The 22276-nt window shown below is 33.4% G+C and overlaps 2 protein-coding genes across 11 annotated transcripts in view; one reads left to right on the forward strand and one right to left on the reverse strand.

Annotated features, from left to right (window-relative positions):
- Positions 1-10859: 10859 nt before the first annotated feature.
- The window catches only part of LOC126751393 (soluble guanylate cyclase 88E), a 100390-nt gene continuing 88973 nt past the window's right edge, over positions 10860-22276 (forward strand). For all 3 annotated transcript variants that reach the window (XM_050461620.1, XM_050461622.1, XM_050461621.1), the window contains exon 1: positions 10860-10897. The gene's annotated coding sequence lies outside the window, so the exon portion shown is untranslated. The remainder of the gene's footprint in view (positions 10898-22276) is intronic.
- Positions 17502-22276, reverse strand: part of LOC126751394 (uncharacterized) — a 32919-nt gene continuing 28144 nt past the window's right edge. For 5 of the 8 annotated variants that reach the window (XM_050461631.1, XM_050461623.1, XM_050461628.1 and 2 more), the window contains exons 8-9: positions 21293-21728; positions 17502-18603 (exon numbers count right to left, since the gene is read on the reverse strand). In XM_050461631.1, coding sequence (XP_050317588.1) covers positions 21706-21728 — 23 coding nt within the window. In that variant the 3' untranslated portion in view covers positions 17502-18603; positions 21293-21705. The remainder of the gene's footprint in view (positions 18604-21292; positions 21729-22276) is intronic. The other 3 variants (XM_050461626.1, XM_050461630.1, XM_050461627.1) reach the window with 2 other exon arrangements.

Here is a 22276-nt window from a genome sequence, read left to right on the forward strand (position 1 = left end):
CTAATAAAAAAATTTTACTATAAGGTTTTTTTACTTTTACTAATTTAAACTTATTTTTTTTAAACTGGTGGCAGTTTTTATTTTTGAAACCCTTATTAACTAGGCAATCTGTATGCTGTGAGTCTGGCGAAACAAAATTTTCCTAAGAAGAATTTTTGAAAGAAAGGTTCATATTAGGAAAAATATAACCTATGTTATTTCATAATATCAGTGGTAAATGTAAAAAAGCTAGTTTAAATTGTTTAGTGTTGTCTTTTATTGCATTTTCTGAGAAAACTTACCATATTTCTTAAAATATTATTTATTTTCACATTATCAGAAAATAAAAATTTTAACAAAAATAAAGCTTACCAAATGTAAAAAAATATGCTGATATTTTGACCTGAGAGTTTTCTATCAAAAATTAGATATTTTTCGAATAATAAGGGTTTATATACAGTTAGAGTGCCGAAAAAAAGGGAATTTTCCAGAATTTTTTTGATAAAACTTTTAAATTTATTTATCCAAGAATTTGTACACATATTGTAGTATCTTGTACCTGTATTTTAAGACTTAATATTGGTAAAAATATTTATATGGAAAGAGACTAAAGCTGACCTACGGGAGGTCCTCTCAAAAAAGATGTTTTGCGGTGACTACTATATCAGTGAAACTGGATCCTCCAAAATTAAAAAAAAAACTAAAAAGATTCCGTTAAAGTAATTTACAATCTAGTAATCGAAGGTATAGGTAAAATAAATTTTTTTTGAAAAAATGGCGGTTTCTCAAAAAAAAAATCGATTTTTCATCAAAATTTCGACCTTAAATTGCTGAAAAAAATATTTTTGAGTGAGAAAAAATTTTCTATTAATTACTAAAAAAATATGTTTAAGCAGCTCGTGTTGAGACTTAGCCGTTTTCGGGTAATGTTGGTCACCGACTTTGAAAACACCATTTTGAGAAAGCCGTGTTTAAAGTTTGCCTTGTACTTCCAATCACTCTGGAACGCCTTTTTAAATATGCGTGTAACTTGGAAAATATTCACCGGAACGATATGCAATTTTTGTGTATATTCTTAAATATATGTACATTAAGAAAATACAATAAAAAAATCGATTGTTTGAAAATTCTAACTGTATGTAACCGCTTAAGTGAAAATAATGATAATTTTTTTTATTTTTCTTATAAATCTCGTATTTATGTGATCAAATTGTCAACTAGAAAGTTCCAGACCTTTTTATTATCTACAACTTTGCCATTCAACTGCTTTCGGTAGGACTTTTTTTGCCGGAAATCGACACATAGACCGTGTTTAAGCCTTAAAAATTCAACCACTCAATTATGTACTTTTTAATTATTGTTATTTTAACTTTCTTTTCCAATGGCTTTTATGCTACTATGGTTTGTTTCACCTTTAACTATTTTCGAAGGCTTCACAATGGCCTAGGAATTAGTAAAAAAAATAATAATTGAGTGAAAATTTGGCAAAACTTTTAATCATATTATGAAATTCGTCTTCTTCGTGCTGGATTTCTTTACTCTGAAATAATTATGTAATTCATAAGTAAAATATTTCGTTGCGAAAGAAAATTTTAATTATTTGCTTTTTTGTATTAAATTTGTATCTCCAAAGCAAATAAACCTGGTACAACTTTGAAAATAAGACATTATTATAAGCAATTTAGCGCTATACAAGAGAGGGCGGCTTCTGTTTTTTTTTTCATAAGAAAAAATTTCTTTGAAAATTATACATTAAATATGCTATATTTATAAAGTACACCATGACGTATGAAATACAGATTTATACGTGAAGTATATTCGTAAATACACCAGTATGAGCAATACAGAATCGTTCCAACGACAGTCGTGTCTATGTAATCGGAAAGACCCGGATTTTTATGAACTGTTCGAGCATTTCGATACAACAACAACCAGAATGCTCCAACCTGAAATTACTTCAGGAATGCGCTTGTGTTTTGCTGCTACAACAACAACAGCAATACATAATATATGAATCACTGGTATGAACTTTAATTGCCTATAACTTTTAAACAAACAATTTCATAGAAAAACTCAATATGACTTTATTGTAGAATGTTAAGTTTTGTATAGGAATATACGTTTTTCAAAGTTGTAGGGCTACTGGGTTTATGCAAAATATCAAAAAACACCACGTCAAATAAAGTTGAAAAAAAAACAAGATTTTGGCATGATTTCAAACGACAAGAAAGGGCTCTTTTACGAAGGATAATGGTTTTAAGACATAAACTGAAACCTTAAGTGGCCTCTGCAAAAAGAAAGCAACTTGGAAAATAGCGCGCGCCCTAATAGATATATATTAGGGTCCTAATAGGTATATATATATATATATATTAGGGTGTTTCAAAAAAGAATTTTTAATTTTTTTTTTCAACTCTTACCCCCTCAAATATTAGTGATTGACAAACAAAAAATCCTCCCTCAAGCCAGGCGCTGTAGCTTAACTCTAAGAGGTCGCTATTTTTTTTTTTTTTGTGTTCCCATACATTTAATATACATAGGAATTTTCGTTTTTCAATTCAAACTAAAATTTCACCAACTAATTTTCGTTTCTCAAAAATAACCATCACATATTCAAAAAGTTCATTTTATAATATATACATATAGTATCCTTTTGCCTTTAGAAGAAATAAAGCTTTTGCGTAGTATTTATGAACCTTTACGCATAAGCGGCGGCAATTACATTTCTAAGAACGACAAGTGGTACGAACTTAAGGGGTGAACCTGCTTTCGAAGCTTCAAAAAAACGATTTTTTTTTTTTTTTTTGCTTAAATCTCTTCAAAAATAACCTAAGAATAAGTCCCCAAAGTTATAGTATATCACTGATGTTTAAATTTATAACTATAGACCCTAGAAATTTCGCTTTAATCAATTATTTCTTTCCCTCCCAAAAAAATCCTCAAAAAATCGAGCCTCTAAAGCAGGCTCCCTCTTTAATGCGATACTCAACTTAGCTCAGTGAGTTAAACTCAACATTAAGTTGAGCATCACCACTGAAGAGAGTGAAAGTATTCAGTGCCAGCTGAACCAAAATGAATATCTGCAAGAAGTAAAAAGAAGTCAGTTGACGAAAGCAACTGTGCCGGAATTTTTGATTTCTCTTAGCAGCGTTTCCATCAAAAAATTGCTATTCCAACTTTTATATTACATTCTCCTCTAACCATAATCGTATTCCTTATTTATTATTTTCGAAGTTTGTATTTTTTATAGGAGTTTTAACATAAACGCACATCACAACACACATCACATTCACACCAACTCATAAATCGGCTTACACTAATCCACTTACTTACACTTTAATACCTTCTTATCATAGCCAACATACAATTTTACACCAAATTTCGTAGCATTACTCATAGTAATTTTACGTACTAATTCCTCAAATCACGTAACAGCGTGTGTATGTGTGTATATGTTGCTATTATTCTACTTATTTCGCATTCTACAAGAGTCACCCAAATCCAATTCAGATCCTTGTGTAACAGTATTTTCAACATTTCAACAAGTTCGAGTTAATCTGTGGTTGTCTGTTGTTTTCAATACCATCGGTGAACTTTTCCTAACCTCCAATATAAATAGAAAATTTATTGAGTAATCCCACTCAACATTTCCTCCCCATTAAATCACTGATGTGGTGAAAGACATATACAAAGCTGTGAAGTTGTAAACACTTTAAGCTTTGGGAATTTCAAGTAAGTGCCACATACTTATGTATGTATGTATGTGTGCGTTTTTCAACTTGTTAACGCTTATGTACGAAAGTTTCCCTAGAAAAGCTAAATAAAGGACATTCACATATTTTTCAATTTTGATTGCCGTTTATTGCCTTCAGTTTCACTTTCCTTATTAGTCTATCATTTCGTTCATAAAACGTTACTGCAGAGGCGATCTACCAAGTTTTCGGCGAGAATAAAAAATGTGTTAAGGCGATAAAGTTTAACAAATGGTGATAAATTTCTTAGAATTTTTTACATTTCACTGAAAAAAAATAAAAATCCATTTATAACAAGTAAGGAAGGGTTAAGTTCGGGTGTCACCGAACATTTTATACTCTCGCACGATAAAGTGATAATCGAGATTTCATTATCCGTAATTTACATATTTTTCAAATACCGTATTTGTGTAAAGTTTTATTCCGCTATCATCATTGATTCCTAATGTTTATACTCGTATTATACAAAGAAGGCATCAGATGGAATTCAAAATAGCTTTACATTGGAAGAAGACGTGGTTGTGAACCGATTTCACCCATATTTCGTACATGTCATCAGGGTGTTAAGAAAATGTTATATACCGAATTTCATTGAAATCGGTCTAGTAGTTCCTGAGATATGGTTTTTGGTCCATAAGTGGGCGAGGCCACGCCCATTTTCAATTTTAAAAAAAGCCTGGGTGCAACTTCCTTCTGCAATTTCTTCCGTAAAATTTAGTGTTTCTGACGTTTTTTGTTAGTCCGTTAACGCACTTTTAGTGATTTTGAACATAACCTTTGTATGGGAGGTGGGCGTGGTTATTATCCGATTTCTTCCATTTTTGAACTGTATATGGAAATGCCTGAAGAAAATGACTCTGTAGAGTTTGGTTGACATAGCTATAGTAGTTTCCGAGATATGTACAAAAAACTTAGTAGGGGGCGGGGCCACGCCCACTTTTCCAAAAAAATTGCGTCCAAATATGCCCCTCCCTAATGCGATCCCTTGTGCCAAATTTCACTTTATTATCTTTATTTATGGCTTAGTTAAGACACTTTATAGGTTTTCGGTTTCCGCCATTTTGTGGGCGTGGCAGTAGGCCGATTTTGCCCATCTTCGAACTTAACCTTCTTATGGAGCCAAGGAATACGTGTACCAAGTTTCATCATGATATCTAAATTTTTACTCAAGTTACAGCTTGCACGGACGGACGGACAGACGGACGGACGGACAGACAGACATCCTTAGCAACATTGTTGCGAGAGTATAAAAAATTGGTTAGGTGTAGATGCAGTCCTTTATGAAGCCATAGAAAAGAAGAACTCCTGTGTTCGAACTTATACATTAACAAAACGCAAAGAAACATATACTGCTTAATTTTCATTCTTGCCAGTTCGGTTGGATGTTTGAAGGTATACTATAGGTAGGAGTGCAGCCCTATCGGGCTCAATTAGCACTTGATGTGCCATTTTGATGTTTGAAGGTATACACTCCCAAGTGTTTAAGTCTTGACCTTCCAAACACGGGACAGTAAAAAGTTAAGTGTTGATTTGTTTCTATCTCGTCTTTTTATATACAGCTTTTGCAGATGGCGTCTGGTAACATTCCTAGCCTTGCAGCATGGACGCCAATAGGGCAATGGACTGTTAAAAGCCCACAACTAGGAAGAGAATAGCCTTACTGAGTGCAAAAGGATTTTGCGACAGTATAAGTACCGATAGCCCAGCGCTGGCCAAGCTCCCGCAAAGCCCAGTTTTCTAGTAGCATAACATAAGAGAATATGGGAGCACTTTAAGCTTTGATAAATTCAAGAAAATTCATTAAAAATCATTTTACTGATAGCAGTTCTAGGGTGCCTCCTTGCTAGCTCATCAGCTTTAATCTTTCCTGCGATTGCGCTTTGGCCTGATACCCATATCAGTCTTATTACAAAGAGACTCGATGCTGTTAATGCCGATAATGAGAATGGAATTTGTTTTTAGTGTAATCATTCACGATTTTTATTCTGTGGATGACTCATCAAATCATTGTTTAGAGTGCTCAAAAATGTGGTTGTTCCAATCGATGACGATCCATCTTCAGCGGTTGGTTTTCTTCGTTTCTTGAAAGACAACTGGCAAACAGAATTTACTGATCTGCGTTGTTTTACTGGAATGGTTGCGCCATGTCTAGTTTTCGCAAACATTTACTTGGCAGTGCTTCGTGTGCGAACTACTTTTGTTTTAATTTTAATAGCCCCTTAGTTTTGAGCAGTAATTTATTTCAAGTTTTGCATTTCAAAAATCGATAACAAAATGTTTATAAGGTGTGATCCATTTCGAGGTACCCTAATTTTCTTAAGAAAAAAAAATATAAACTTCAAAGTTAATGAGAAATGCTTATTATCATTCAAAAGAACATTATTTGGCATTTATTAAGATTATCTCTTTCAAATGTTCACGAGCTTCAATATCAGGCATCAAATAGTCGGTTATCATTTTTGAAGAAATATGGACCGATGATTCCACCGGCTCACAAATCACACCAAACCATTGTTTTTTCTGGATGCAATGGCCGAGTGGTTCTAGTTCCTGCACAAGCTGTATTTTGTACGCTTTCAATTTAAGATCTCTACATAAAAGGCACAAAATCGTTACATACGTCAGTCTGAGTTGCTGCGAACGGCGCCGAATCAACTCACCACGATCTTGGTGTATACTCTCAGCTACGACTGCTATGTTTTCTTCACGGCGTGCTAGACGTGGTCTATTCGATCGTATATTATTCAATAATGAATGCTAGGCCTCAAAATGGGTGATGGTGTTACGAATAGTATGCCCAGTAGGCCGATTATGTTGACCATAAGTTGAGCGAAGCGCGCGAAACACATTCTCTTTTATAGAACGTGAATTTTTATAATAAAGTTCAACGATTTGTAAACGTTGTTCAGGCGTAAGTCTTGTCATGATGAAATGCCAAACAATACTGAACAAAAATAACATGACAGCTTGACAGGACTCACGTGTGATCTGTAAAAAAGACCTTTGAAAAAACTACTTCTTCCTGGACTACCCGTTTTTATCATTTGTTAAAGTAATCTGTGATTTGAAACAAAAATTGGTGGCATAGAAGATAGCTGTTGTACCACTTTAATGAGGAATTTCCATACTCTCTTGTATAAAATTGAAAATAGCTAGGTATATAATAACACACATATATACCTATATAAGTATATAAGTATTAGCATTATTTGGGTCAAAACTTGCATGAAATTAGTTCTTACTAATTCCAGTCTGTACCATCCTTTTTGTCTTTTGAATTTCGCAGCTATGTATAAAGCGCTACAGGGCTCGTACCTGGGAATACTATACATCTTCGAAAGGTCTTGACATAACTTACAAATCGACGCTATGTATGATTAGTTTGGATATTGCGTTCAACAGTTACATACGCGTAAACATGGAGTTCACTAACGCCGAAATTCGCTTGAAGCAGGCGATCGACCAGAAGCGTCCAGAATTGGCCAACAGGAAGGGTGTAGTGTTCCACCAGGACAGCACCAGACCACACACTTCGTTGATAACTCGTCAGCAGCTACGAGAGCTCGGATGGGAGGTTTTATCGCATCCAACTTATAGCCTGGCCATAGCGCCAAGTGATTACCACCTGTTTCTGTCCATGGCGAACACACTTGTTGGTGTAAAGTTGAACTCAAAAGAGGCTTGTAAAAAGCGGCTGTCCAAGTTCTTCGCAAATAAGGAGGGGGGCTTCTATGAGGGGTGTATTATGAAGTTGCCGTCTAGATGGAAACAGATTATCGAACGAAACGGTGCATATTTGAACTAAATCCGATCACTGTAAGACTTTTTATAATGCATTGAATAAAGAACAAAAAAGCCCAAGATATTTGACAACCTAATATACATATGTACATGGTAGTACAAAGAATTAAATTTGCTTTTCGAAAAATCTGAACATGTTTGAAGGAACTGTGTTAAGGCAGAATAAATCTGATCTCTAAAAATTCGATAAATAAAATATTATATTACATATAAAGCTACTTATACATTGTGTAAAAAAATACCCGAAAATTGTAAATAAAACGCAAAATATTTAACTATTCATTCATTTATTTTGTCACTGTTAAAATACGCTTATGCCATTGATTTCCCCAGTCCTCGAAACACTTTTCATAAGCATTTTTTGGGATGGCCTTAAGCAAATTTTGTTCTATCTCTTCGATCGACTGAAAAGGAGTTCCACTAAGTGGCAATTTCAATTTGGGGAACAAGAAAAAATCACACGGATCCAAATCTGGTGAATACTATGGTTGATCGATGGTACTCACTGCCTTTTTGGTTTTAAATTCGGCCACAATCGTACTCTTATTGAAAAAAGTTAAGCTTAATCGGGACGAGCCAAGCAAGAACGCGTTTCATACCCAAAATATTCACCAAAATCTTTCGAACGGATTCACAAGAGATGTCGACATATTAATTTGAAGACACTTTTTCCTTATTTATGTTTATGAAGCACATTATATACATATATTTAAGATGGAAGTAGATAATATTGAAATTCTGTATCTCTTAAATCTAATATTTCTTCGAAGATATATACATACTTACAAGTATATTATACCATATATATTAAATACTCAACTGAAAACTTAAAACTGGTTTCTTCATGTGTACTGTGGATTAATCAATCATCATTGAGCCATGTACATCCTATCAAAGTGATGAATTTTGCTCTTTACACAGCTTTCCTTCTGCATGTGGGAGTAATACTCTCGCCAACACAAATTGCCTATGAGAGAAAATACCGAACTAGGGTGCGACGAGGCAATCGAGATACCAAATTGTAAATATTTTTTTTTAGATTTATTAACATATAGTAAGTTTTATTCCATATAACAGCTACAGATTTAAAATAGCTCCGAGAAGAATATCAGATTTTTGAAAAATATTTTCATGTAAAATTTTTCTCCTGCCACTAAGGGACATACCTACGAGTATATTCCAATGATAAATTTTTTTTTATTCAGAGAAAAAAGTATATAATTTGTTAAAAGACATAATATATAAAAACTGTGTTGATAAAAATTTTTATAAAAAAATGTATGAAAAAAATATCTAAAAATTTCCAAAACTATCAAGGAATGTGTGCTAAAAATAAACTAATTTCTCTTTCCTTAAGCAAAAGAAAAAAAAAAGAAATATAATTTCTTGTGGTATTGCCAGACACATTAAAGCCCACTCGCCCACTTATACTCAATCTATAACATTGTATTTGTTTTCTTGTCATTAGCAGCATGCCATTCGCTTTTGTCAGTAATTACCACGATTTGTATGTACTTGTATGTGTGGTAAAAATAAAAGATATTGTCGAAAATTTAGCTTTAGCTTTGCTTTGGAAATGTGCTAATTTATCATTAATTTCAAGTAATGCTTTGACGCCAAAGTAATTTGCCAAAATCAGGAACATTATTGCGGTTAGACCGCAAACGCACCTGCATACATACATACATACCATATATACATACATCTCCGGCGATGTAGTACAGCTTGCAAACACTTAATATATTTTAGGATTGAAATATGCGTGGTATACATGCTCAGATTGAGCTTGTACCTCTTTTTTCAGTGTTTTAAATTTTTGTTTTATTAATGGATAGTCGAAAAAGTCTTTTCGTATTTCCGTATTAAATTTGGGGAAGTTGAAAAAAAGTTACAACTGTTCAAAAAAGAGTGAAAATAATGAAGAAATTCGCTATATTTTGAAAATTTTGTATAAAAAATGGAAGAATGCGACGCAAGCCACCAACGAAATCTGTCAAGTTTACGGATCAGTTCGTGTAGCACAACAATGGTTCGCTCGCTTCCGTTCTGGAAATTTCGATGTGAAAGATGCACCTCGCTCTGGTCGACCTATCGTTGAAAAGGTCAATGAAATTATGGAAAATATTGACCAGGACCGTCACATAAGCAGCCATGACATCGCTAAGGAACTTAAGATTCATCATCAAACGGTTTTGAACCATTTAAAAAAGGCTGGCTACAAAAAGAAGCTCGATGCTTGGGTACCACATGAATTGCCTGTGAAAAAATTAATGGACCGAATTAACATCAGTGATTCTTTGCTGAAACGAAATGAAATCAAACCATTTCTGAAGCGAATAGTAACAGGAGACGAAAAGTGGTTGAAATACTACAATAATGTGCAAAAAATATCATGGTCCAAGCGTGGCGAAGCTCAACAAATGGTCGCAAAGCCAAATGGATTGACGCCTCGAAATGTTATGCTGAGTGTTTGGTGGGATTGAAAAGGAATCATCCACTGTGAGCTGCTCCAGCCTGGTCGAACGATTGATTCTACATTCCACTGTCAATAACTGATGAGATTGAAGCTAGCAAGCAATCGAAAAAAACCAGCCAAGAACTGATCAACAGAAAGGGCTTCGTTTTCCATCAAGACAACGCTAGACCACATACATCTTTGATGACTCGGCAAAAACTGGGAGGGCTTGGCTGGGAAGTTTTTATGCATCCACCATATAGCCCTGACATTGCACCATCGGACTACCATTTATTTCAGTCAATGCAGAACTCCCTTAGTAGAGTAAAGTTGGCTTTAAGAGAAGCCTATGAAAATTACTGGTCGCAGTTTTTCGCTGAGAAAGCAGAAAGGTTTTACACTGATCGAACAATGTCTCTGCGGAAAACTGGCAGTTGAAGTTTGATTAGAAATACGAAAAGACTTTTTCGACTACCCAATATTAAAAATTTAAATTTGGTATATGTATAGTTCCAGACATAGGCAAGTCTATAGCTGGACTCTCTGAAAATTTCAAGTAAATTGAAGACCAGAATACAACCTTGAAGTGCTTGCGCCTACATGTAGGCAATATATTATTTAACAGTAAGAAATTGTGTTTTATTTTTGGAGATGAGTTGATTTGCAAAATATTTTCTATATTTTAAATATTTTTGTATTTATTATAAACAATTCTAAGAGTTGAATATATGAATTTATTTTAAGTTCATCAAAAATTAACTATTAATATCTCTTTTAATGTCAATTGTTTGCTTATCTCTTTCTAATTTCACTCCAAATTTGACAAAGTTTTCACCACTTATTTCCAGCTACCATTCTAAATGCTTAGAGGCTGCGTTATTTCTCAGCTTTATCCACCCACGCACTTTTGGTAAGTACGAAGTTTTATGTGATGTAAATTTTTTAGTAAATTCACTCTTGTTTAGGTTTGGGTGTCTACTAAGTCTCAAATCTGTTGCAAGCGTGCGATTTATGTGATATAATTTTTTATATAAACACATATACATAATGTGTCAAAATATTCAAGGACATGCACTTTGTTACGCAAACATCAAAGTCGTGATTTTGTCTGTAATTTAATTACTTCAAGCACACTTTTTACTACTTAGAATATGTACATGAGTACGGTGAGTGACAGGTAAATGCTTGCAGCACTTAAGTGAACAATTTCAAGTATCACAATGCCTCCACATTACATGATGGGTGGATAAGTTTCAAATATTTTATTCGGTCGTCTTTAAGCGCACATTATGCAAAATGTTAGTATTTCTGAATTAAGTTTGAGAAACAGAATTTTGGCGGTTAAAATACTTCGACAAATGATGGGAAACTAGCATTTCTAATTTTGACTGCTGAAATTTTGATCGAGGAACGCTTTGTAAATTTGGGATGCTTCAGCTTTGCTGGAAAAGTAGTCTTAAGGGCCACACCTTGAGGGACAGCTTAAAAAACTACTCCAATGAATGTTTTTTAAGTTTCATATTGTGACAAAAAAGCACGCGAAATTGTAATTAAATTCCCCGGGTAAATGATATTACAAAAAAATGTATTTTGATTGGTATGACTGTCTTTAATTACTATGACAAACTTGAGCGCGATCTGGCAACCAGTTTGCTTACAGCAGTTGCTTAAGTCGGTACATCTCAGTAAAAGTGCAAAGAATTTGCCTCAAATTTTGTATTTCTAACCAAAGTTCTTGTGTAGAATCATTGCAAATGTTGGAAAAGGCTTACGGTGACTCCGTTTTTATCAAAAACACAAGTCTACGAGTAGTAGTAAGCCTTCACAGACGGCTGAGAGTTCGTTGAAGACATGCCTCGTTCTGGACGACCTTCGAGCTCTTCAACCGATGAAAATATTAAAAAAGTGAAGGATATGGTGCTGGAAAATTATCAAGCAAGTGTTAGAGAGATAGCAAGAGAGCTCGACATCTCCCGTGAGTCCGTTCGAATGATTTTAAGCTTTTGCAGTGCTATTTTGGATTAAGCATAATTGTATTATCGATCCCGTACAGCTGTTTCGTCATTTAAGTAAATGCTGGTGGTTTGACTTCTATACCCCTTGACTACAACCTAAAAAATTCTATATGTGACAAAATTTGTCCTATCATTTTCGGTTTAAACAAATCAAAATTAGCAAGAAACAGCCTCTGAAAATTAGTGTTTTTCCTGGATCAAAAACTATTTGAAATAAACTTTTAATTTAAATATTTTTAACACTTGAAGCACCCCATGTTTGACTACAGCGTTAATCCGGATTAACTGCGCACTTAATCAGATCCAAATTTGTAGGTGACAGACGGCAGCTATGCGAGTTTGAAACTCTCGTAAAAAATTCTATATGTGACAAATTTTTTATTGTCCTATCATTTTATTTTTAAAAAAATCAAAATTAGCCCTAAACAGCCTCTGAAAATTAGTGTTTCCCAGGTTCAAAATCTATTTGAAATAAACTTTTAATTTAAATATTTTTAACACTTGAAGCATTGCGGATTTTTTGGTTTCCCAATAACAAGTATTTAAGCTACTCTTATCTTATCGTATTACAAGCCAACATGACAATTGTAGGGATGACATTATGTTTGTATTTATTACAGAAAAATTAAAAACGCAAGAAAGTCGATAAAAAAAATACGTTATAAAGGAAGTGGCAAAAAATAGTAAGACTTTTCAATTTAAATTTCGCCCGAAAACCCATTCGTTGAAATATTTTTTTGTATAAATTGATATGTCAGTATCAAATGTCACATCAAAATAATCATTAGTGTTTGGTATACTATATCCGGTATTTCTGAAGTACATAAAGTGTATGCGACTATTTTTACGATGAGTGAAATTATTCAACAAAGAAATTCCATTAAATTTTGTGTGCGGAAACAAATTTCTGATGCTGAAACTTTCGAAATGTTGGAAAAAACCTTCAGTGATAGTTGTTTGTCGCGACCAAGAGTTTTTGATTGATACAAATTATTCAAAGAGAGTCGAGAACGCGTTGGTGACGAATCACGTCCAGAACTGCTATCAACATCAACTGATGATCAACACGTCAATAAAATAAAGGAATTGATGCTTGAGAATCGATGATTAACATACAGAGATCTTAGTGGCATCGTTGGAATATCGGAAGAATAAGTCAAAATCATTTTGAAAGATCATTTGGGCCTAAGAAAAGTGAAAGTGAACTATTTGTTCCAAAATCACTAAATTTTTTTGAAAAAACTGCGGCGCGTTAAAGACTATCAAACATTGCTTTCCAACTACGAGGATGTCATGAAATGTATTATTACTGGCGATGACTCTTGGATCTGCTTACAATCTGGAGCCAAAACCGAAAAGACCACGTCAAAGCAAGTCAAAAATCAAGTTTATGTTGACAGTTTTCTTCGATTAACGAGGTGTGGTGCACTCCGAACTCCTTTCGATCGGCCACATTGTCAACAATGAATACTATTTGAGTGTTATGCGTTGTTTGCGCGAGGCTAATCGTAAAAAGAGAATGGAATTATGGGCCAACAACTCTTGGCTTTTGCACCATGATAATGCACCGTCGCATACTGCATTGTTTCTTCGTGAGCTTTCGTCAAATTTTCAAGCAATATCGCCTGATGAGCAAACTCAAACGACCGCTACGGGGAAATCGCTTTGAGTCAATTAAAGACATTATTGTACCAAAACAATATTTGAGTGGTTATAATAAACTTATTTGGCGGGTATTCGACTAATGCATTGTCGATGTAATTTTATGTGAACTATTTTCTATTTCGTAGTAGAGTTTTGTAAACTTACTAATTGAATTTTAATTTATAGCGCGTGCGTAAAATTAGTGCTTTTTGAAATATTCTTGAAATGTTTGTGCTAACCAAATACTCGTCGCCGAGTGGTATATGGTAGAAATACTAAATTAATTGTGCCGTCTTTTAGTATCACCCTACCTCCGCTAACTTTTCCAATGACGAGCATGCAAGTCATGCCATTCTGCGTGCGTGCAGACAACAGCAACTTGCTGCCTTCGTATTGCCCTCGAGACAGACACTTTTGCGTCACAAACACAGCGTGATGGCAACGCCATAAGCCACTTGAAGGGACAATCTCGCTTAAATATGACTGAATTGCTAGTGCACTCAATTACTTGGCTGGCCCTTGAGTGTGCGCGTGCGTTTGTAGGTGCAAATAAAGTGCCACAACTGGCTTTGTAGTATTATAAATGAAATTTGCTCACGCAGCGTTTAACTGAATTTTATTAATTGGTTGGGTGACTTAACAGTTTCTTACCATTTTTTTTTTGTTTTCTATGTATGTGTAGACTCCCATTTTGTTGCTGGTATTTGCCTGCTTTTGAATAGTTACATCTTTTGGTTCCAAGTGACTGTTTGCTCTGCACTCGTGGCCACTTACTTAACTAGTTTGACTTTTCTTTCTGCCTCTAGTGTCTTCTGCGGGCGCTATTAGTCGTAAATAATGACTTTAGCTGCTTTCTTAATTATTTTACTCGCAGTTGTTTTTTATTGACTGAAGCGACAATTATCAATGGATTGCCAGGAGATATTTTTAATGTTTTTATTGTTTTTGTATTGCATGTTCATCATTTCGTTAGGTAAATACGCATGTAAAAGTGTTTGACACGCAATTTGTGTGCAATTTCTAAGCTATTTGGCAGGTTTAATTGCTCTTGCCAAAAGTGGTTGTTTGCATGTTTATCACTTTGTCTTTTAATTTCAATTTCTTTTTGAATATGGATAGAAAAAATATAAAAAGGTACGCAGTACACTAAAATAAACGGCAGTTTATGCTACAAATATGAACATCGAGGATTATGTACCCTCAAATATTGATTACTCATAGCGACTACTTTTGTGAGGCCGTTTCATATTTTACTTCTTTATTTTTATATCCTTGCAACATGTTGCTACAAAGCATAATATTTTTGTTCAACCAATCGTTATTTGTATAACCTAAAACTAATCTAAATAGGTTAAGTGTCGGGTAAATATATGACTAGACGAGCTGAAATCCGAGTAAATGTCTGTCCGTCCGGTCGTGCAAGCTATAAATTGAGTGAAAATTAAGATATCCTGATGAACTTGGTACTCATGAAATAACGTCAAATCATAAAAGAATTCTTAAAATAGATGAATACAGATAATAATCGAAAGACTAGTCAAAATTTTTACTTTCGACAAAATAGCAGCTTCCAAAAATAATTTTTTTTTGTAAAAAATTCACACTTTCGGGTAGCTTCAAAAATCGAAATTATTACCATAATCATATACCTATCATCATTAACTAACGAATATAACTGAGAACGTCGTGTGAGAGTTTTAAGTCGATCGTTCAAATATTTCGAAGAAACTTTCTTCACCGAGAAAAACGCGTTTAAGGTTCTTCTTACAAATTTGTTCATATCTCCAAAACTATTTGCTGGATCAAATTCAAACTATCGGAGCACATTCTTTAATGCATGAGTGCTGTATATATCGTTCTATACATGTATATACAAAACCGGAAATCGTCTTTTTTTTAAATTCTCAATTAATTTGTTTATTTAATTTTAATTTCTTTTTTTTTTTAAATTCTCAATTAATTTGTTTAATTAATTTATATTAAACTGAAAATTCTGAACAGCTGAAACCCTCAAAAAAGAATTTCTACGCATTATTTTCTTCAATGATTTTCAATTGGTAGCGCTTCTGTGGATTTGTAAAATTTATTTTCTTGGCTTGGAAGTTCTATGCAGGTTGCCACCTGCTTCTACTCATTTATAACAAGGAAAACTCACGTTCTGTAAACTTATGGTCAACATAATCGGCCTACTGAACATTTTGTTCGCAACACCATTACCCATCTTGAGACCCAGCATTCATTATTGGATAATATTCGATCAAAAAGACCACGCCCAGCACGCAGTAAATATCTCAGAGATTACACGACGACCGTGGAGAGTCGATTCTGCGCCGCTCGCAGCAACTCGGACTGTCATATGGAATGACTTTGCGCATTTTAAGTCGAGATCTTTAATTGAAAACGTACAAAATACAGATTGTGTATGAACTGAAGTCGCTCCACCATCCCAAGCGATATCGCTTCACTCTATGGGCTCTTGAAAAGTTCCAAGAATATCCGACGTTTTCGAACAAAATTTTGTTCTGGCCAAATTGGTATGCAAACAAGCAAAACTGCCGCTTTTGAGAATTTTCAAGAATTGCCATTTCATTCAGAAAAAACAATGGTTTGATGTGGTCTATGTGGTCTATTAATGGCGGCCGTTATCGCGCTATGATAACCGACTATTTGATGTCTGAAATTTTAGCTCGTGATCTCGGCGCGATTTGGTTTCAACAAGACGGCGCCACATTCCACGCATCGCATGAATCAATGGATTTATTGAGAAAACTCTTCGGTGAGCAGACAAATTCATGTTTTGGGCCGGTCGATTAGTCACCAAGATTGTGGAAATATGTATGTATGTAAATTCTGAAGACTATACGGACAATCCCGTTCCGATTCCGGCCTTGGAGCTAAAAATCTCGCGTGTCATTCGCCATTTATCAGTCGAAATGCTCGAACGAGTCATCGAAAATTGGACTATATGAGACGTTGCCGCAGCGAATATTTGAAAGAAATAATCTTCAAAAAATAAATGCCAAAAAATATTCTTTCGATTGATAATTAAATTTGAAGTTGTTGTGTTTTTTGCTTTTAAAAAAGTAGGATATCTCGAAATGAATCACTCTAGGTATAGCCAATGTTCATTTTAATTTGCTGGGTGTGCGTCTTAACTTTTCCTTCTACATTTTCTAATATTTAAATCCAAGGCGCACTAAATCTATTAATCAATCATCTATCGAAGGAACTTTTTATTTTTAAGAAATTTGTTTATTGTGGCGTAACAAACTGCTGAAAAGGTTGAAATGACTAGAGCAGGGCACCAGGAAACAATTGGGCATTTCTTGTGCACTTGTTTTGCATTGACAAAATTACGCTATAAGCATCTGGGGCCCCACGGCGCGATACACTGGAGGAAGTATCGATAGTCAGGCCGCAGAGTCTATTAAAATTCGCAACAAGCGCAGGATTCTTAAAGGCTGACTACTCTTCTTGGACTTAGCAAGTGAACTCGCAAAGGACCAAACTGTTCCATGCGTGGCTTATTGGCCTACCAGATTAACTTAACCTAAACTTGTTTATTGTTTACCAAAAAACGGTTAGTTGAAAATAAAATTTTTTTTAAATCATTTCGATTTTTTTTTAATTATTTACTGGAAATCTTCGTTAAATTTTCTTTGAATTTTGTATTTTTTTTTAATATTCAATTTTACTTTTTGCATAAAAATTACCACCAAAAAAGACTCAAGGTAAATTGTTGTTTATCCCATGAAGAAATTGTGTATACATTTTGAGGAAAGTTGGAAGTATTTTCAAAATTTTTCCCACACCGCACATGGAACTGATGTAAAATTAATTAGCGAACACTGCAAATTGTGTGGTGTTGTTGTTGCAATTGCATTTTTATTCATATAAGCATTCATATTTTATAAAAAGTTGGCAGATATATACAATTCAGTTAAATTTTTCATAAAAATGTTTTTGATTTACTTCAAAACATAAATTGTAAATTTTACAATTACACACACAGACAAAAAATCATCAATGGCACACACAATTGTGTGAATGTGCTTGTGTGCGCCTTTATTATTTTTTGTGTTTCAACATAAATATATTACTTCGAAATGTTTTCTTCATTTATCTTCATTTTCTTCATTTATCCAAACTTAAGCTTTAAATAAGACTTACGCAAATATACAAAAAAGGAACAATACTTCTTATACAACGCCTAAACCTAATAAGACCACAGAGCCTCGATTGAGCTCACACTCGTAATCTTAAAACATTAAACATCTTCGCGCTCTGAGAATAAATGTAAATCATTTTTTACACATAATGCTTGCAATACTTATCGAAAAGTTAATATTATGAATAAAAATTGAAAATTAATTCGGTTTCTGCTGTTGGCAAAAACAAATCTCGGGAAATATGCACTCAGGTCTTTTTCATTTATTTTATTTTATTTTTATTTTTATTTAATTTTATTTTTTTTTTTACTTTTACTGCGTTACTCATTTATTTCTATTAGATTCCATAGTTGTCGTCATTGGCAGCACAAAAAATTGAAATAAATACATTTTCTATACAAAATACAAAATATGAGATTTTGTAAGTAAATAAACTGAATCGTAAATATTTTTATAATAAATGTTGTTGTTGCTGTTATATTTATTATTATTTTTAATTGCTATTGTACACCCATTCTGATTTGTTTTCATTGAATTCACTGAAGTTTTTGTTTCCGTGAGTTGTTCTTAAATTTCTGGTTGTTGTTGTTGTGGGTGTGCTTATCTGTATGCGTTGAAAAAATTTTCGTTTTTTTTGGATAAGGTCGACTAATTTAGTATATTTTCGATTTCTTCCTTAGTTGGCCCTCGTTTCATTATTCGTTTTGCTTATTTCGTGAATGCGAAAAAAGCTCGCATATATTTTTTTTTTTCAAATTGTCGTCGTGTTTACAAAATCGTACGGTGTGCTGTAAAATACAAATGCATTAGTTCTATTTACTTTAATTTAAAATATATTTAAGTATGAATATTTGTTTTAAATTTCACATAAATTTTGTTGCATACAATGAAAATACTGTGTTACATACAATTACTATATAATAAAGATAATATTACTTTGTGCTACTCAAAAATGCACTACTTGAGCCGGAAGCATTGTTTTGGGTATTAAACTACTTGTTGCCTGCCTTGTGAGAAGCAAATTCCAACAAATTTAATGAGAGTGGTATATATTTGAACAACTCTTTGGAAATACTCGCAACAAGTTATTGGTTTTAGAAAAATCTTGTTATAAAAAATTTCGTTTTTTTATTTTTATTTTTCGATCACTAAAGCAATTATTACTTGTCAAATTTCTAAACATAACTTGTCTTCCTTTTACTTAAACCATAACTCCTACCAAATTCATACAATTAAATATGAAACTATCACCGAGTCGAGCAGAAAATTTATGTATGGCACTCTTCGCCAGTAAATTATATGGCTTTACAGTGTTAGAAGACTGCTAAGTGCGCCGGAAGTGGTACATAGCATTGTTAACAGTATGTTGGAGGCAATATTAAAAGTTTTTAGGAAGCGGCTTAAGCCTTTGCTGATATAATGCACCTCATCGAAAACAAATAAATTTTGCGCTAAGCCTCGTTTAAGGTATACCTTAACCTAATCGGCTTTGGTGACAACCATAAATATTTAGTTAAGAACAAGCGTTTACCATGTTCCCACCTATAATTTGAAGTGATTAGATTACATTTAATCTATGCACTAATCTAGACTATCCTCACTGCTGTTAGAGATTTTAAAACAGCTGTTTTTGACTAGCCGAACGAAGCTGTGGCAGCATTTCACAACAGAATTCTATTAGATCGTCTTCGACAAGCTCACTCCTCTCCTTATACATATTTTTTGCCATTTTCACATATTTGATATTGCTTTAAAGGGTTACATGGGTTTACGGGTTTCAAAAAATCGATTTTTTTTATTAGCTTATTAAACTCTACAATCCCTCTAGAATATTGTCCGAAATTTTCAAATTGATCCGACTAATAGTTTTGGATATACAGCCTTGAGAAATTGTGCGTTCGAGGCTAGCTAGGCTAAGTGCGTCGTCTTTAAACGCGTTTTTCTCAAAAAAATCCAAATTTCAGTTTTTGTTTTCGTTCATCCAAGTTCTAAGTTAAGTTTTTAACTACAACAGGTATTTTTTTTACTTTACAGATATTTTTTTCACTTTACATGAACATGTAAAGAGCCAACGCGGGCGCATCTGTTTTCCGAGAGGTCACCGGAAAAGGTGTCGCAATGGCCAAGTATAAAATATTTTTTTCAAAAAAAATCATAATTTCTTGCTTAATAGTGTATGTTTGTAACAAAAAACAGTTCTAATAAAATATTTCATTTTTTATATGAAAAAAAAATTGTTGAAAAAGGCTGTTTTTCACCCGAGGAAACCCATGTAACCACTTAATTTTTTGCTTATTTGTTTGCCTGTGTGTTAAAACAAAATATGACAAACAGCTGACGCAAAATTAGAGTCGCACAGGGAGATTTGGAGTAGATTAGCTTTAAATCGCCTCAGATTAGTGAGATAATCTACTTAACAGCTTAACTCGGTGGGAATATGGTATTAGGACCGAATTATTGATTAGTTGCAAACCAGTTAATGGTAAAATCCCTCAGTGAGTTGCTCATCATTTAGTTTACAAAGGGTTAAGCGAAAAAAAGGCTAGAATTATTATTGGCAAGCTTTAATGAATTTGAAGAAGGTTTGTTTAAGCAATTGAGCTTTTTGTATATATTTCAGTAATAAAACAATTTATGTCGAATAATTAATTGAACTTACTACTCCTTCAATTTTTAATAACGAAATTACGATTTGAAAAATTAGAGAATATTCTGCAACCTAAACGTGAGGATGCGGCCTCATATTGCCTTAGGACAAAGTAGTTTTGTATGAGATTTATGTAGGATTTTTCAATAGGGCGCTACAAAAGTAGACCGATAGGGACCGCAAACGACGCCATATTTTTTCCGCTCTTTTAACATTTCTCTTCAGTAAGATTTTCCATTTCATCATGGAAAGATATACGGTCCAACAAAGAGTCGAACTTATTAAAATTTACTACCGAAATTTGGACTCAGTGGCCTCAACTTTAAGAGAAATCCGAAAGGGATTCCAAAGGTTATAGTTATGTGACTTCTCTCGAAAGAGTTCCTCCTTATAAATTCATTTCAAATCATATTGTCTGCTGGAAAGTGAAAGCTCACAAGGCAGGCGAGAACGCTAGTCGCAATGAACACAATTTTGTAGCCTTTTAAAAATTCTGGCTGAAATAAAGACAGTGAATTTCTTATAACCAAACACTTGTTGGAATATTTTCTCTATAAATACATACGAAATAACAAAGAAAAATAGCAGACTAAGTATACATACTTTAATTTAAACAAATAATTATTTATAATACTTATACTACCACCACACTACTACATATCTATGCGTAGAAACTAAGGAAATACTACCAATATGCAAGCATTAATGATCAATACTATTAATTTCGGCTAATTGCGAATTTTGTGTCGTGCAATAGATGGCGCGCTACACAGCAACTAAGAACTGTCATGCATGGAAAACATATTTACAAATGTCAAATGTTGTCTTACCAATTTCTATAACAATGTACGAGTAATTGCATTTGTATTTCATTAACAATTTGTTTGACTTAAAGGCTGGCTGTTGGTGGTTAGAACATAGAATTGGAGTAAATGTAGTAAATACGAGATAAGTAAAAAGATTACTGCTTCACTTCAGATCAGTGAAGAGATTTTTAATGCTACATATAGTATACCATATTTATGTAGTATGTTATGATATTTTGCGTGGTTTTTACTTTTGTTGATGAGATTTTAATTTTATTTTTTTTTTCAATTCAATTTTTTTTTTTGCGAAAATAATGTTATTTTTCAAAGTTTGTTAAAGGTTTGATAAACAGCCGTTAAATTTCGTTTTGATAAATATTTCTATTTTGTTCATTTTTCGTTGTCGATGTTATGCAAAGTTATTAGTAAATTTCCTTTTACAAAATTTCATCGCCTTCAGCTGTTATGAAAATGATTAAAGAGATACATATTAAGACAATTGATATCGGATTAATATAAATGTAAAGAAAATTATAAATATATACAAGAGTTTAATGAGTAGTCGATCTAAGTTTGTTGGATGTGATAGATTTCGATGATTGAGAAGTTTTTCACTGAGATGATTGATAGTTTGATGTGTTTGATTACTACGTTGAGTAAGTTTTAGATGTGATTTAAGAGAAAACATTGAGTGCGTACTATTTAAGACTTTAAAAATAATATACGTTGCTATTTGATAACATTTTGTCATATCATGTCGCTTCTGTACAACGATTGTTGGGTTTATAGAAGAGTTCCAGAATAACATTTCCTTATCTTTTTGCGAAAGATACAAGTACATATTAGAACGAAGATGCATATATTCTTATACGCTGTCGAGCAAAGTTTTGATGATATGATCATAAGTCAATTTTCCTAGGCGGTTTGATGATTTCAAATTAAAATTGAATCAACTTTGCCATTGGAATATGGAGAGCTCTTACATAGTACGCCATTAGGTTGAGATCT

Source organism: Bactrocera neohumeralis, chromosome 2 (genome assembly GCF_024586455.1).
Source record: "Bactrocera neohumeralis isolate Rockhampton chromosome 2, APGP_CSIRO_Bneo_wtdbg2-racon-allhic-juicebox.fasta_v2, whole genome shotgun sequence".
Taxonomy (NCBI): Eukaryota; Metazoa; Arthropoda; class Insecta; order Diptera; family Tephritidae; genus Bactrocera; species Bactrocera neohumeralis.